This window comes from Ursus americanus, chromosome 3, assembly GCF_024610735.1.
Source record: "Ursus americanus isolate L20-20 chromosome 3, mUrsAme1.1.p, whole genome shotgun sequence".
Lineage (NCBI taxonomy): Eukaryota > Metazoa > Chordata > Mammalia > Carnivora > Ursidae > Ursus > Ursus americanus.
The window spans coordinates 16168842-16185915 of NC_142129.1; the positions used below are offsets into that span (position 1 = coordinate 16168842).

Here is a 17074-nt window from a genome sequence, read left to right on the forward strand (position 1 = left end):
CCAGGTGATATTCGCACTAAACTCTTTGTCGTGTAACCCGATGGAGAAACACACACCGTGTAGGCAGGATGGGGGGACAGCTGTCGTCAGGTAGGTTTGGCTTGGCTGGGGCCAGCTCACACCACAGCCTGGCGACTGCCTGGTTAGTACACAAAAGACTGCTCTTACACTCATCTCAGAAAATCAAAAGAACAGGAGGAGCGACGTCAAAGAGACAAACAAAAGACTGGGCAGGACGCCTGGCCCCTGAGCAGATTGCTCTTTTTATCCAAGTTTCAGATCAATGGGCTCGACCTGCCTTGAGATTGCTTCCTTTTTTGTGTTAAGTACATACATGCTTTTTTTCAAAACACAGCTTCATTATTTTTATGATTATAAATATAGTGCATTCTTATATGGAAAACGCTAGCAATGCAAAGAATATCTAAAAAGATAAAAGTCCCTAGAAATCTCACACTCTAGACCTATATACTATTAAAATTTTAATGATCCCTCTTCACATGTAGGTATGCCTGTTTTTCTCATTTTTTTTAAGTCGGTGTTGTCATACTATTTACTGATGCTATGGTAGAATGCTTATGTTCCCCCAACATTGTGTTCTTGAGGTCTTACGGTATGAAGTAGTCTATGCTTCATCCTTTTGGGAGATCTGTTAATTTTTCCATTTTGTAATTTTATGCCAAGTTAAAGCAGAACATGATAATTACGACTGGATCTTTTCCTAGATTTTTTTTTTGAGAGAGAAGCAATATCTTGAGAATTTCTCTTGATGAAGAACAGTTCCTTTAAAAATAAACTGAAGGGCCACCCCAGTCCACTTCTCTGAATACTTGGAAGCCAGTAGTTCCAACCTCATTAATATTGAAGACCAGATAGTCTACTAATACTGTAAACTGAGTTAGAAAAACTTACTATAGGAACTTTAAGCTAGTGGTTCAATATTAAATCTCAGCTCAAGAAGTAACATTTTAGAAAGAATCCAGAGCCACTGTTACTTTCCTTTTATCCTCTACTCACATGCCCTTGTAAGCTACAGGGAGCAGGCTTAATTGAGCTTGACACTCTCCATTGCAGGGACTCAGATGGAGGCTGAGAAGCCTTCAATAATTTCTGTAATACTTGTGTGCATTTATACATGGAGCTATTTCTTTGATACAATGATCATGCCTCCACCTTTTCGAATTTAATGTCCTTTTTAAATAGATAAAGCCATGTCACTAAACAAAAATTAGAAGTTTCAAGGAATGTTAGGTAATATCTATATACATTCAAGAGAATGGAGACCTTCCTTCCCTCTACTGCCAAATTCTATTCATTGACCTCATTCCAAAAATATCCTGTGTGTGTACAAATATACGTACGGCACTATGGTAGGCTGCAAGAAATGATACAATCTTTTAAGATGGGGTAGAAGAACATTGAATGACATGAAAGGGGAGGGGCAGAGGGAGAAGGAAAGAGAGAACTTAAGCAGATTCCATGCCATGCCCAACACAGGGCTCAATCTCAGGACCCTGAGATCATGACCTGAGCTGAAATCAAGAGTCAGACATTTAACTGACTGAGCCACCCAGGTACCCCATAGTGTTGTTTTCTATTTATAAAAGTTTTTATGTGTAGAGCTGTAGAAAAAGACAAAAAATAGCTACTCTGTGGAAGGTTAACAGCAGTTATCTTAGCGTAGTATAGGAATTATTGGTGATTTTTATTTTCTTCCTTATGCTTTTGTGCTCTTCCAAGTTTATTTAATCAAGATCCATACTTTCATAGTCAGAAATTAACTCACTTTTTGGAAAGATGAGATAGTTTTGAGTCGGGAGAACTTAACTGAAGACTTTGAAACCAGCAAAGAAACATCTTTAGATCATTTACAACCATCCGGTCCTCTCATTTTCTACTTGCTGCTTCCCAGAGTTTAGTATAATAGGAAGAATCTGGCACCGGAAGTCCGAATGCCTACTTCCTACTTTTCTGTTCAGTGATTTCTCTCCCTCTTCTCCCAAAAAGAATCGGGGTTCCCTAACTTACTGTGCCACACTGTTTCCTGCTGTGGACCCAGTTACTCTGAACCCCCCTTTCCTCAGATGTAATCCCCACCTGTCGAGTGATTGTGTCTTTCTCTCGAACTTACCTACCTCACATGTTTAATGTGATAATAGATTTGAAAGTGTCTTGTCAGCTCTAAAGCCATAAGCTTGAAAAAATCCTTTGGTGAGTAATTTTTGAATACCTCTGTGATTTAAAAAAAAAATCTCATTCCAAGTATTTGTGTCCCCTTCCTTCCCACTGTCACCTTTAGGGTAAGACCCCTCAAGACCGAGCACAGCAGGCTGGAGACCCAGATTTGGCTGCTTACCTAGAAAGCCGCCAGAACTATAAGATCATTGGCCATGAGGACCTGGAAACTGCTGTTTGACCCTGATGGATGGCAACGAGGACCTGAGCGAGTATATCACCTCTGCCTCCCGGCGATCGGGCAGCTCCCCTGGAAGAAGGTGATGGAATCCACACATCTGTCTCTCTCTGCAAGAATCTATCTGAGACCATGCCACCAGCTGTTAAGGGCTACAGTTGTTAAGGATGTACAACAGAACACGATAGCCCGCTGAGGAAGAGGCAGGATACCTGGAGATTTGTGGAGTACACGTTCCACAAAATTTGATCCTTACTGCTTCCAGCAAGTAGCATGAACTTCTGTGTTCACCTGTATAATTTATTTTCGAGATTCAAAGGATGTTCGTACAAATGGCACTGCTCCCTCCTCCCCCTATGCACTCATGATTCCTCTGTACCACACAATTCTGCAACTACCCATCATTCACAAAAATACGATCTGCTCTCTTTACATTCAGTCTTTGAAGACCACAAGACACCCTGGAGGTCTTTGAAAACCCTCTGGATGTCCTGCAGAAACACACTGTAAAGCTGCTTCCGTTTCCAAGACGAAATATACCGAGACTATTAGCGACTGTTTGCATGTCTCCCCTCCCTCCCTAACCCCTTGTCATTACGTAGGAGCTGGGACGTGCCACATGGATAATGTCAACTTGTGGGCTGTTATCTCTGAGGTATGGTGAGGTGGCATGGGAGGGAACCCAGGGGCCGGCCCTGGTTGCAGGGCTGTTGCTGATAGCCATGAAGGACTGGTTCAGCTTGGGCTGTTTACACAGCCCCATACTGCCTACGTGTAGCCATCTTTGCCTTTTGCTGCAATAGAGACGAGCAAAGGATTAAACGAAGGCCCGCGGCTGGTTTGGCGGAACGGCTGGATTTTAAGTGCAGTTGAAGTTGCTGAGCAGAAAACCATGTGTGGGGACTGTGGTTACAGGAACTGGAGCACTGTGACAGCGTTTACTTCTAGACTTTCTCTAGTGATAATAGAAAGCAGGCTAATTGACTTGAAATAAAACAGCCAATGCAAAAGTAGCAACATATGTCAAAATAACTCACTTAAGCAAGGAAACAGTCGCCGGCGTGTTGCACAGAGGCTAATAAGAAGAGACTCTTGGGTGCAGTGGTGGGTGAGAGGGGGCCCATTTTAGGTTTTCCTTCTAAGTGTGTGGTTTTCATTACCCCGAGTAAGCCTTGTCCCAAGGACAAAGCCTTGTTTTATGAGTTCCACTAACGGATTTCCAGGACGGCTGGATCTTTCTAATGGACACCTCACCTTTTACTTGTCAGGTCCCAAGGTCATACCTGATAGCACTGCAACCCCATTTCTTACGTACAGGGTAGTATTAATCTATTCTTTTCTCTGTTTTCCCCTCCCAGGAGATTCTTAGTACAGAACCACTGTGGGAGCCTAGCCAGAAATATGGCTCTGGCATTGGAATTACAACTTCGAATCCTGCCACAGATCAGTTGGTCCTTACAGGTCCCTCTAGTAGGGACTCTGTGTTCACTACAAGAACGGGAGGAAAAGGCTCCTAACTTTCAGTGAAGAAGTCTACTTGACTTGGGTATCAGTCAGAAATCAAAGTGGGTGATCCAGGTTTGTTTCAGACTAAAACTGATGTCTTCTGAGCTTTCTTGCATTTTGCTCTTAGACACAAGCAAAGTGCCTCCCTACTGTCTCTGCATGTGAACATATAAATGATTGTACTTCCACATTTACTTTAAAGGTCCGGTGGTGACGCATTGCTTACCTGAATCGCATTTTGGTCACATATCATTTTGAGAGGACAGATGTGAGTACCGTCTTAAGGAGGAATAGCTTCTCCGTGGACGGGGATTAAATATCTCTTTAGCCGTTTCAAAATCAAATTGTTGGTGTTATTTCCAGCTGTGGGAGAGTAAGTTGGTTATGAGTAATCTATTTCCATCTATCAGTCTTAGAAATGGAATTATCTGTTGGGTTTTATGGTGAGGTAGGGAGGACAGCAGTAGATTGTTTCCAGAAACTGGAAAAAATAGGCTCCAGGAGAATTTAATCATTGGGCTTCATCTGGGAGTTTTTCAGTTGGTGGGACTGTCAGAGAGATGTTGTGATGACAGAAATATAATCCTTAAAACAGACTGGAATCTGGCTTTGAAAGGTGCCTTCCATTCCCTAGATCGAGCCAAACAGTTGGCCACACAGTCGGTTACCCAGCTGCCATTTCTGGGATGAAGGACTATTTTCACCAACTACCATCTCATATTTCTTTGTGATGCTTCAAAGCAGCCCAGAGAAAATTTAGGGTACAGATGGCTATGGGCCAATTCAAATAGGTCCAACTGAAGTCACAAGTAAATTCCTGGTATGAAAATAGATAAGGTAATGACTACTGTAGGGGTTCTGGTACATTTGGAAATCATTCCAAACCAAAAAAAAAAAAAAAATTTTTTTTTCTACACTATGGATGGGAAACTATGTACAACCAAGGCAAATATCTCTTTGAAAAAGCAAACACCCTCAGGACTTGGGTTTTCCAAGAAAAGAACATCAAAAATGAATGGAACGGTTACATATTTAATGAATTCAATATTAAACCTACCTCCTGTAGCATTTTTTAAAATTGATCACCGCATGTGACACTTCTGGGCTTCAGAAAGAGCTGAGGCGCCATATGCTCCAGGAGTTTCCAGCTCAGCTCAAGTATATACTATCCCCTTTAATGGGCCATCGGAAAGGGTAGAAGCCAGTGGTCTGGCCCTGGTCTGTATCTGCAAACCCACAAACGTTTAATTTAAAAGACATAAAACTATATACTTCTAGAAATACCATTTTCTACAAAACCTCCCGGGACAGTACTGGAGTGTGCCTGGCTTAGCGGCCAATCCTCTGTGTTTGGCTCAGAGGAGCCCCTCATGGGCTGGGGCTGTCTGCTCCGGGATTCCATTTGTGGGTTCGGTTGACAGGGAGGGGTATGAGAAATGGAGAGTTATTACAAGACAACATTATAGAATCTTAAAAGTAGTCATTTTTGGAGCCATATATTCCAGGAGTACAGTTAATGAAATAGAACCCAGTTTAGAACCCAGCTTAACCCAGTGAAGCTGTGCTTTATCGCATTCAAAGACTGATAAAAAACAGAAGCCAAGGAGGAAATAAACACCATGGCTGCAAATTTTACTCTGAGAGTTCTGATTCCCTCTTTGGAGGCTATAACCTAAAACCCATGTGATTTCTGAAGAAGAGAATTTAGCTGGCGAGCGCACAGCCATGATGTTAGTGACTGCTGATGGAAAGCCTCACACACCCCATCGCTCCCTATCCCATCGTAGTAGCTGGCCTTAGCGCTTAGGGGGATGTGTTTGCATTGGGAGATACTCAACAGGCAGTTTGTGTTTGGACCTTGTAGCCATTTCTTTACTAGACTTCTCGTAATATCTGTGTTTTATAATATGTGGGGCAGCAGTTTTATTTTTTTACATGTCAATTTTATTTCAAATATTTAGATTTTTTAATCATAAATGTAGAACATACTTTTTATTTTAAAAAAAGGTCTAATAGGGCGCCTGGGTAGCGCAGTCGTTAAAGCGTCTGCCTTTGGCTCAGGGCGTGATCCCGGCGTACCGGGATCGAGTCCCACATCGGGCTCCTCCGCTGGGAGCCTGCTTCTTCCTCTCCCACTCCCCCTGCTGTGTTCCCTCTCTCGCTGGCTGTCTCTCTGTCACATAAATAAATAAAATCTTTAAAAAATAAAAATAAAAAATAAAAAAAGGTCTAATAGCACAGATGAAAATCACAGGCAAGGTCAAGGTGTTCCTCTGTGCTGGTGTAGTGGCCTGAGTCCCACTCCCCAGAGATGAACAGTGTTAACACTGATAAACATTGTGCTTGTACGTCATGTCAGAAAGACTCTGTGCACACAGGCCCCCACACACATATAGAAATGTATTTATTTGTGTACATATGTGTGTGTGTATATATATCCACACACACACACATATATATATACCCCCTACACACGTTATTGCTTAGGTTTCCAGTAGACAAAACATTTTAGAAGCATGCTAATCATCTCTCTATGTATAGTTCACACCAACAGGCAAAGACAAGCTAACAGGAATTTTTCATTTATTCTTTGTTATTCTTTGTGCTGCTAAGCTCAGTTCTCTTACTGCAGCCACTCCAGGTGCACACGGCGTTTGCCGTTGCCTGTGTCGTAAAATCCATGACCAAGAGGTCTTATAATTGTTTATGTTCCTTCCATGAAGCATGAGACCTACCTGAGCCCAGGGACTTGTCTGTGCTATTTTTGGATCTCAAATGGAGAGTTTCTTTCTCTGTCATGCTCACTCCACTTTACAAGGCTGAGTTTGCAGGGGCAAACACTCCATACATTGCCTAATGATATTTAATGAGGGCAAGCTGCTGCCAGGAAGGTGTAGGAACTTGGGTGTGGGCTGGGGTCTGAGGAGCTTGGCTCCCTTCCAAGAGGAGTAGCTCTTGAAAATCCCTGAAAACAGCACCATCCTTTATTCAGCCATGCTGTTTAAAAATGAGACAGATCGTTGTTGAAACGATGCATCATAGCCATCAAATAAAACTAATTGCTCTAGTTAAATGGATTATTTTCAGTTTAGGTAAGAAAAAAAGTAGAACATCTGTTAAATGAGAGACTTTTCTAACAATTTTTTAACATTTATTTGTATAAAATCATTTCTGCCCTGGTCTCAGTAGAACCTTCTCTGAATCTCTCTACTTTCTCATTCTCTGAATTCCAAATTCAGCTGATTGTGGTAGTTTTTTTCTCTGTCTGCTCTCTCCGATGGGCTTTGGCCCCGTCCATTTCTGTGTCCTGGTCTTCACTCATCTCTAGTCCCTCCAGTTTCTGACCATGGCAAGAGTCCTCCTGGACTTTCGGCCACCACCCTCAGTCGTTTTGTCATACAGACACCCAACTCCTTCCCCAGGTATTCTGCTCAAAGTGGATCAGAATGAAATGAACCTCTGGGACAAGTATCCTGAAGGACAATTAGATGTCCACTGACTGATTATCTTACAGGGTTACAACATGCCTTATTCTGAGAAGCCATCTGCCGTAGAGGTTAGCACGTGTCGATCTTAGCTTCACTGTGGACATCCACAATCATGGTGGCTTCTTCCATGTCGGTGACGTAAACCACGTGCTCCCCTAAGTCACCTAGATGACTAGATTATCTACGTGTTATACCCCTAGTGGCCATCTGTGGACTTTAGGCTGTCTCCCCACAGTTTACTGAGAAGCCTAAAAATAGGAACTAAGCAAGGGCAAGTGCCCTTGGGAAACCCGCTCTCCCAGGACACATAGCACTGACCTGGTCCCAAAAAGAAAGAAGAAAAAATAATTCTTAGGCTGTTGCGGCATTGCCATTTAAAGTAGAGATTTGAATACGGAATGGTATCCTCATGGTAGACAGATTCCAGAGTCTATATATGTATTCAGGCATTCTGCATGCAATCATATGTTCATGAGTCAAGCAGACATTCGTATATTTAATCATTTAATTAAAAATAATTTATCCCTTAGTCTGATGCAGGCAACATGCTAAGGATCTAAGAGTGAATGCAAGAGCCAAAACTCTTGACTTCATGTTTCTGGAAGCCTCGGAGAAAAGACAGATTCCAATAGGACCAGTTTTGCGTGGGAGCACAGGGTAGCAGGGAAGCATGCACTAGGGAGTCCATCAGGCCTTATCGTGCCAGTCACTCTTCAGCCAGCGATGTTTAAGCTCTATGAAATATGAAATGAGAATATGAATATGAAAGAAATGATATTTTGCATCTCCTTAAGGGTCTTGGTCCTGTTCTTAAAAATGTATTTGTAACCAAGACTTTAAGATGAGATAGAAATACGACTCCAATAGGAGCTAAAACTCATGCTATTTCTCAAGGATAGAACTAGAAGCAATAGGCAAAATTTGCAATGGGTTTTGACTGAATACAACAATGAAATATATATATTGTCGAACAGTGGGATGGGCACCCTTACAGAATTATGTGCATTCAGCGCCTGGGACTGAACAGAGGCTACCTGACCCCTGGAGGGGCTGGAATCAGATGCTGAGAATTTTTAAGTTTTTTTTTTTTTTTAATGATGAATGACAGGACTTCATTTTTAAGAGTTTATTAAAATCTTGATTTTTAATCTTTAAAACATCACAGTGAGAGCAAACATCTTGGAGAAATGACTTTTGCCTATCACTGAAAAAAAATTTAAACCAGCTAAGCCTGAATTGAAGAGCTAGTGCAAAGCAAACATACTAAGAGGGCTAACTAACTCCAAAATGTTTCTAGAAGCATCACGGATTTTGATGAATGTTCTTAGCCAGTCTTAGGTCATATTAGAAATCGGTTTTACTGTCCATCCAATGTAAAAAAGTGCTGTGATTTGATATTCTCACAATTAAATGTAATCTACTACAACCACAGAAGAAAATCTTGCCTAAAAGATATTTGGGATCCAAGTAAATGGACACAAAAGACAGTCATGGAAAATGCCTTTGCTTCTGCTGCAGGCATGATCATTGCTAGGGAGCGCTCCCCCATGGAGATAAGTGATGATTCTGAACGTTTTCCAGAGTTTTCATGTTTGAGCCACATGGCATCTGAAAGGGATCCCTTCGTGGTGGGAACAACCCAAACGATCTTCTTTCTCAGTCTTTTAACGAAACACATATAGCTTTCAATAGAAACTAGTTTAAACAACTCCAATCTATACTGCTTCCTGTGATTATATTGTTTATTACAATTTCAGGAATTTTACAAATTTTCATGTTTTAGCATTTCGATGCCCTTGTGACACCTTTGAGCTTCAGTGCAAACCCACGAAGTGGATCATGCAGACCATTTTAGATGAAGAAACCACATCTCAACACAGTGAATTCAACTTGCACAGATTCATATAGTAAATGGTAGAACCGCAGCCAGAAATAACATCTCCCACCCTTGCCTTCACTGCTGTTTAACATCAGGCAGATTTCCATAATTTAGAAGGCGCCTCCTTGAAAAGATAATGACTTAGCATCCCACAGCAAGAGCTGGGTAGAACTGAGGGAAACTGTGAAGTTAAAAAGAGTTTTTGCTCTCAGAGACTTATCAAGTTGGGCAAAGTTCAAGGGGAAAAAAGGTCAAATGTTTTGGTGCCAGGGTGGATTTCACGAGAAGCTAACACTGAGGGTGACTTCCTGGCTTCTCTGATTCTCAGCATTTAAAAATGTTCGTACTGTCTTCTCTCCTTGGAAGTCACTATTAGAATGATATTTTAGAATTCTGTACCAAAAAGTGTTGAAAATGGGCTTGCCATTCAAGACTCCTTTGCTCGAAGCGGGTGGACATGCAAAGCTATGTCTGTCCTACCGTCACATACACAGAAGTCTGATACCCCTGTGGGAAGTTCTGCTGACCTTGAAATGGGAAGAATAAACAGACCGGAGAGAGTCTTCAATTCCGGATCTCATCTTTTACAAGGCATCTCAATGCGCAGATCAGTGACTATGTAGAAGAAGGACGTTTGGTCTGGAAAGAGGACAAAGTTAGATCAGGAACAGAAAAGTTTGGAGGAGACAGATGAAGTAGAAAGGTGAGATTCAAGTTCTCTAGGGCAATTTGCAGAAGAAAGCAAGGACAGAAGAGTTCAGAACAGACATGAAAAGGACACCGGTGGCTTTATTACTTGTAGAAGGATTTCTTTTTTTCCTAAACATTACATCCAGAAAAATGGATGGGGCTTTCTGAAAAACAAAGTGACTTACAGCAGCTAGGGTTTTTTTTTCTAGTATTTAAGCGAAAATTAACCAAATGAGGAAACACCAAAAAGCACTTCCTTAATTGTGAGGGACATTAGAGTAAAAGATTTATGTAATATTTTCTAGTTTTAGATTTCTATGATTTTGGACTCAGGCAGAACTCATTTAGAGCCTTCAGTCTCTCTAGGTTCCTGCCATGTAGATGGCAATTAAAGCTTTTTTGTAAAAACACCAGTCATTGCAAATATATCCCAGATCATTGAGAAGCAGGTATTTCATGACCCTAAAACAATTTGCTTTGCTTATATACACACTTGCACATGTGCATGCGCTCACTCACGTGCACACACACACACATGTATATATAACACATATAACTCTTTGTCCGTTGTTAACCAATTTCCAAATCTCCTGAGAAAGATGTGTTTCTACTAACAGTCACAGGTTCAGTAATTAAAGAGAAAAAAAGGACGTAGTGTTCATTTTCCTACTCCCTACCCATTTGTTGGTTGGGGTATGTTGTTGTGGCTGGGACTTGGAGAAGGGGCAGAAGATCTCTATTTTCTGGTAAAGAGGTGTAGAGACAATTTTTGTGGCTTATTGCCATTAAGTCGGACTTAATCTTATCACTAGACTAAAGTTGCTGTAATGTTTGTGGACTATAGTTTTTTTAAGCCCATTTTTTAAGTCTTTTTTAAAGATGTATTTATTTTGAGAGAGAGAGAGCGCATGCGTGAGTTGGGGGAGGGGCAGAGGGAGAGAATCTTTCAAGCAGACTCCCTGCTGAGTGAGGAGCCCAGTGTAGGGCTCAATTCCACAACCCATGACATCATGACCCCAGTCCAAACCAGGAGTTCCATGCTTAACTGACTGAGCCACCCAGGTGCCCTGTGGGCTATAGCTTTAATTACTAATTAGACCTGAGTTCCTAGATTTCAGGTTGGCTTGATGAAAGGCACCGTTGAGATCGTCTTTAAAAATGGACTTTTATCTGGAATCCTGCTCAGAAAATGCTCCCACTCCACCTTCTCCCCCACCTGACCCTTGCCCCTGGCTTGGGAAGGTAAAGGAAGAGCAGAGATATGTGAAAAAGGGTTCTGAAGAGTAGTACAGTAATAAGGCTCCAGTTTTCACACAAATTGCCATGGCAACCCACACATTAAATAATATTTACTCTCAGCAAACTTTGATCCTCATGAAAAGCAAATTCAGAAGATGTAGAAGAAGATTGAACTTGTTCAAAGTGGCTTCAAGGAATATCATGAAATTTTCCATCTATGCAGTTTAGAAGATTATGTGTGGAATTTAGGGGAGGAGAGGGTCCCTATAATAGAACTTTCTAATGGCACTTTCCTCAGGACTGGGTTTTTTCTTGAAGGAGTTTCTCTTTGTGCTCATAGGAGGTTAGACCTGTGCAAGGATTTGTGATGGTCTCTGGTAAAACTTGAGAGAACTAAGGACACCTTAGGGGTTTTTCATAAGTCTAAACATATTCAATCCTTAAAAAATCAAAGACTAACTTTTTTTTTTTATTTTGGGGGTGACATGTAACATTTCTTCTTAAAATTATAGAATAGGAGATGTTTATAAATTATCTTTACTTGTAAAAATAAACCGATGACAGCTCTAAATTGGTTTACCCTATATTTTGTTTTAAATCTATGGGTAACTCTGTGAGATATGTTTGTAAGATTTATCACTTTCAAGGTACTATCCAGCTTTGATATTTACTGCTGATATTCATTCATAAAATGAATCCAAATAGTTCCTGACCTTTTGGGTTTTATTAACACTACAGTTTTTTATTCCCTGCCCTCCATTCCTTATTGGTTGGACTGAGGCTCTGACCGCATGCCTAATTTCCAACGTGACTAGAACTCAGATCGATGCTTGCTAACATCCTGATTGTGGGCTGGGAAGTGTGGGTTTCTTGCTATCCTGGGAAATGAGATTCAGAATTTTCATAGACAAAATATTCTAGCACAATAGAATATTTGATAAAATATTCTAGCACAATAGAATATTTTGCAACACATGTCTTTGAGAAGGTAGAGTTTGAATTAGTCTCAGTAAAGGTTAGCTAGTCTGTTTTTTTAAAATTATTATTTATTTATTACCAGTGGTTAAGTGACAACCGTGAATCTGAATATAATATGGATCACAGCTGATCGAAAGTGGGGAAAACCATTCCTGTAAAGAGTTAAGGAACAGAGGACAATCTCAATTCCATACAAATGAATATATTTCATTTAATTTTATTTCTGAGTGGGAAAAGATTCTTGGGCATCCAGAGTACCCTTGGCTGTGGGTAGTTCACTCTCAGAGGCTACATCTGTATGAAGAGTTGCAGTCATATTATAAAGGGCTCTTTCATGATTTCTGATTCTGCCCTATCATATCCCAGAGCCATGCTTTTGCAAAGCTGCCAGCTGGCAGGTGGAATCAAAAAAAAAAAAAAAAAACCAACAAAAAACAAACAAACAAAAAAAACCTAGCAGCTGTGGCAGTAGGTTGATGAAGTTTTATTTCCAGGTGAAGTGGAATCCAGAGAATATGAAATGGAGGGAGGGTGGGTGGGAAGGGGGGGTGGGGAAGGGAAGAATGGAGTTTTTTGTAACAAAGTCATAAAGTATTTTTCCCTAATTTTCTTGCATTTCCTATTTATATAAAGTATCTTGATCACTGTGTTGCTCTACAGAGATTTTCAATGGAATTAATTTGGGAGACTGAACTAATCTCTGAAAACGAAATTGACTAGTTGCAGTTACTTTTTGGACACTTTTTCTGTATTGTGAATTGTGTGGAAATGTATAGAATAAAAATTAAGAAACATAACTAGTTTCTTTTCTTCTCTTACTGGCTGCTAGATGTGGTGTGAGTACTTTCCTTAACAGTGGTTAAGTTAGGTTTTTGACATCAGGAACTACGCAAAGATTGACTTTTAGACAAGGCAGAAACTAAAAGGGATCCCTGACAAGGCAGAAGTTAAAAAAAAAAAATATATATATATATATATATATATATATATATATATATATATATATATATATATATATATATTTCTTCTTTCAAGATGGACTACAAAGGCCAGATTTACCCTCCCACCTGAATAAAGAACATCCATATATAAAACAGTGATTGTTAAGACACTGGGCATTAGGCAAAAAAAAGACAGTGATCCCTAAGAGATGGTGGTCAGCTGCATGATTATGCCATTTTACAGACTTCAGAATTTGCAGACAGTGGCTCGGGGAAGGGTAATTCAGGCAGAGCCTGGCAGGTTTCCTGAGCTGGGGAGACCAACCAAACTCGAGCTTATAGAGCAAAGTATTGGGAAACTGCCCAGAGAGAGAATCCCACAGATCTGCAGAGACCACCCCCCCACTTAGGTATTCAGTAAAACACTTGCCAGTGTGTGTCTGAGAGAGAGAGAGAGAGAGAGAGAGCGCACCGCCCCCCCCCCCCAGACTTTGGAGAACCATCCCAAATGCTTAGAAGGAACAATGATCAGTGCTCGACCTGGCTGGGAATAATGTCCTTTGCCACCAGCCACGCCGCACCCCTACCATCTACTCTGCCACAGCTTTTTATTTCTTAACAAAACATAACAAATCTCCTGCTTTCCCACTCTGGTCCCTTTTCCTCCCCACTCTGGCCCCAGTGGCCATCACCGTGAAGGTTTCATGTGAATCTTAACACATCCCCATCTCTTGTCCCTTCTTCCACTTCTCCACTTCTGTTAGCTATATTCCCCATCACAGATGTGCATTTTGTTCTATGTTTGCAAGTTTTTAATTTTAATTCCATTATAGTTAACATCCAGTATGATATTAGTTTCAGGTGTACAATATAGTGATTCATCAATTCTATACATCACTGGCGCTCATCACGGTAAGTGTGCTCTTAATCCCCTTCACCTCTTTCACCCATCCCCCCATCCACCTCCCCTCTGGTAACCACCAGTTTGTTCTCTATAATAGTTAAGAGTCTATTTCTTAGTTTGTTTCTCTGTTTTCCTTTGTTTTGTTTCTTATATTTCACATATGTGTGAAATCATATGGTATTTGTCTTTCTTTGGTTTATTTCACTTAGCATTATTCTCTCTAGCTCCATCCATATTGTTGCAAATGGCAAGATTTCATTCTTTTTTATGCCTGAATAATATCTCTCTCTCTCACACACACACACACACACACACACACACACACACACAGCACCTCATCTTTATCCATTCATCTATTGATAGCCATTTGCACTGCTTCCATAGTTTGGTTATTGTCAATAACGTTGCAATAAACATAGGGGTGCATATGTCCTTTCAAATTAGGGTTTTGTTTTTTGTTTTTTGTATTTTTTTTATTCTTTGGGTCAATACCCAGTAATGCAATTAGTGGATTGTGGGGTAATTCTGTTCTTAATTTCTTGAGGAAACTCCATACTGTTTTCACAGTGGCTGCACCAGTTTGCATTCCCACCAGTACTACACAAGTGTTCCTCTTTCTCCACATTTCTCATCGACGCTTGTTGTTTATTGTGTTTTGATTTTAGCCATCTGACAGGTATGAGATGGTATCTCATTGTGGTTTTAATTTGCATTTCCCTATGATCAGTGATGATGAGCATTTTTCCATGTGTCTGTTGCCCATCTGGATGTCTTCTGTGTAAATGTCTAATCATGTTTTTGGTCCATTTTTAATTGGATAACTTGTTTTCTGGGTATTGAGTTGTGTAAATTCTTTATATATTTTGGATACTAACCCTTTATCAGATATGTCATTTGCAAATATCTTCCCCATTCATAGGTTGCCTTTTAGTTCTGTTGATTATTTCCTTCACTGTGCATAAGTTTTTATTTTGATATAGTCTACAGATGTCCATTTTATGTTATATTTCGTACCAATATTAAAAGTTCTACATGTTAATTTTTTGAATTCTAAGATTTGAAAGTTAAGAACATAGACATTCATTAGCATGGCAGGTTAATGTGTTTCTCAGAGGCAAATAGTAAGCTACAGTTACATCTTTTTCTGAAACTTTTCAAGGCCAGGACCCCAATGCCAACAAAAGACAGTGTTTCTGTCATTCAGATCAAATCATTTTTCTTACTATTTTTTTTAGATTACTCTGCTTCATATTTGGGCCTTTTTTTTTTTTTAAGATTTTATTTATTTGACAGAGAGAGACAGCCAGTGAGAGAGGGAACACAAGCAGGGGGCGTGGGAGAGGAAGAAGCAGGCTCCCAGCAGAGGAGCCTGATGTGGGGCTCGATCCCATAACGCCAGGATCACGCCCTGAGCCGAAGGCAGACGCTTAACGACTGCGCCACCCAGGCGCCCCATATTTGGGCCTTTTGGCTGTTGGTTGTCATTGTTTTTGTTGAAAGATCCAACACACACACACACACACAATTTTTTCATTACGTCTCTAGTATCATCGATCTCCCTCGTCATGCTGGAGTCCATTTCATTCTTCCTTCTGAAGGCATCTCGGAGTCTACTGGCTTCCTGCTCTAATTCTGATGAACTTTTTCCTATCATGCTGTACAATTATCACCTTAGGCTTTTCTTCTTTAGACTTCTGCACTTATCAATTTTTTTTAAAGATTTTTGTTTATTTATTTGACAGAGAGAGCAAGAGAGCACCAGCAGGGGGAGCAGTAGAGAGAGAGAGAGAAGCAGGATCCCCGCCAAGCAGGGAGTCCAACGCGGGGCTCCATCCCAGGACCCTGAGATCATGACCTGAGCCAAAGCAGACTCTTAACCATCTGAGCCACCCAGGTGCCCCTGCATTTGTCTTATCACTTTTGACTCACATATTTCTTAGTTTCTTGATTGGCTGGACTGTAGTCACAAATTACTTCTTAAAACTAAGCACTAGGGAAATAAATTCTCTGAGTTCTTGCATGTCTGAAAATGGCTGTTTGTCTTTTACTTAAAGCTTGTCTTTGGGATTCTGCTTGCGATATTTTTCATTAGAAATCTGGAGAATCTTTGGAAAAACAAGGCCTCTGTGCTTTGTGAAAAGTAGAAATTAATTTGCCAATACATTAAAATCACAGAGTCACACATTATGGGAGTAAAATGACTCTGGAAAGCATGTTGAATAACTTCGTTTTGCACAAGAGGAAACCAAGTTTCAAAGAGATTGAAAATGCTGATCAATATCACACAGGTAGGAACACCTGGGTGGCTCAGTCAGTTGGGCGTCTGCCTTCAGCTCCGGTCATGATCCCAGGGTCCTGAGATCAAGTCCCGCATCAGGCTCCTTGCTCAGCGGGGAGCCTGCTTCTCCCTCTGCCTGCTGCTGCTCACCCTACTTGTGCTCTTTCTGACAAATCAATAAATAAATAAAATCTAAAAAAAAAAAAAAAAAAAGATCACACAGCTAACTGTGACAGAGAGACTTCACCAAAGCTCAGGGGCTCCACATTTGCAACTTGTATTGCAATAACATGTCCAAATGCCTCAGATGCCACCTGAAGGAGCTACTGGGGTGAAACAAAGAGATGTTTATAGCAGGAGAGAATGCACTGGATTCCAGCCCAGCTCTGCTCCTGAGAAGCTGTGTTTCTTGCTCTGCTTGGGTCCAACTTTCCTCATCAGTAGAACAAGCCTATACAACTGATGGTCTCCAGAGGGCCCCTTTCTTCTCTCTAGTAGTAAGATTCTCTAAAGGGGATTGTTTTTTAAGATATTTATTTATTTATTTATTTATTTAATTTGAGAGAGAAAGAAAGAGAGAGACTGGGGGGAGGGATAGTGGGAGACAGACTCTCAAGCCAACTCCACGTTGAGCAGAGAGCTGAATGCTGAGCTCAATCCCATGACCCTGAGATCATGAGCTGAGCTGAAACCGAGTTGGGCTCTTAACTGACTGAGCCACCCAGGTGCCCCTGAAGGGAACCTTTTAATAGAAGGTC

At 40.8% G+C, this 17074-nt stretch overlaps 1 protein-coding gene across 2 annotated transcripts in view; it reads left to right on the forward strand.

Annotated features, from left to right (window-relative positions):
• DGKI (diacylglycerol kinase iota) overlaps positions 1-12764 on the forward strand; it is a 422277-nt gene extending 409513 nt beyond the window's left edge. For both annotated transcript variants that reach the window (XM_087860802.1, XM_045792572.2), the window contains one exon: positions 2300-12764. In XM_087860802.1, the coding sequence (XP_087716928.1) occupies positions 2300-2416 (117 nt within the window). In that variant the 3' untranslated portion in view covers positions 2417-12764. The remainder of the gene's footprint in view (positions 1-2299) is intronic.
• Positions 12765-17074: the final 4310 nt, after the last annotated feature.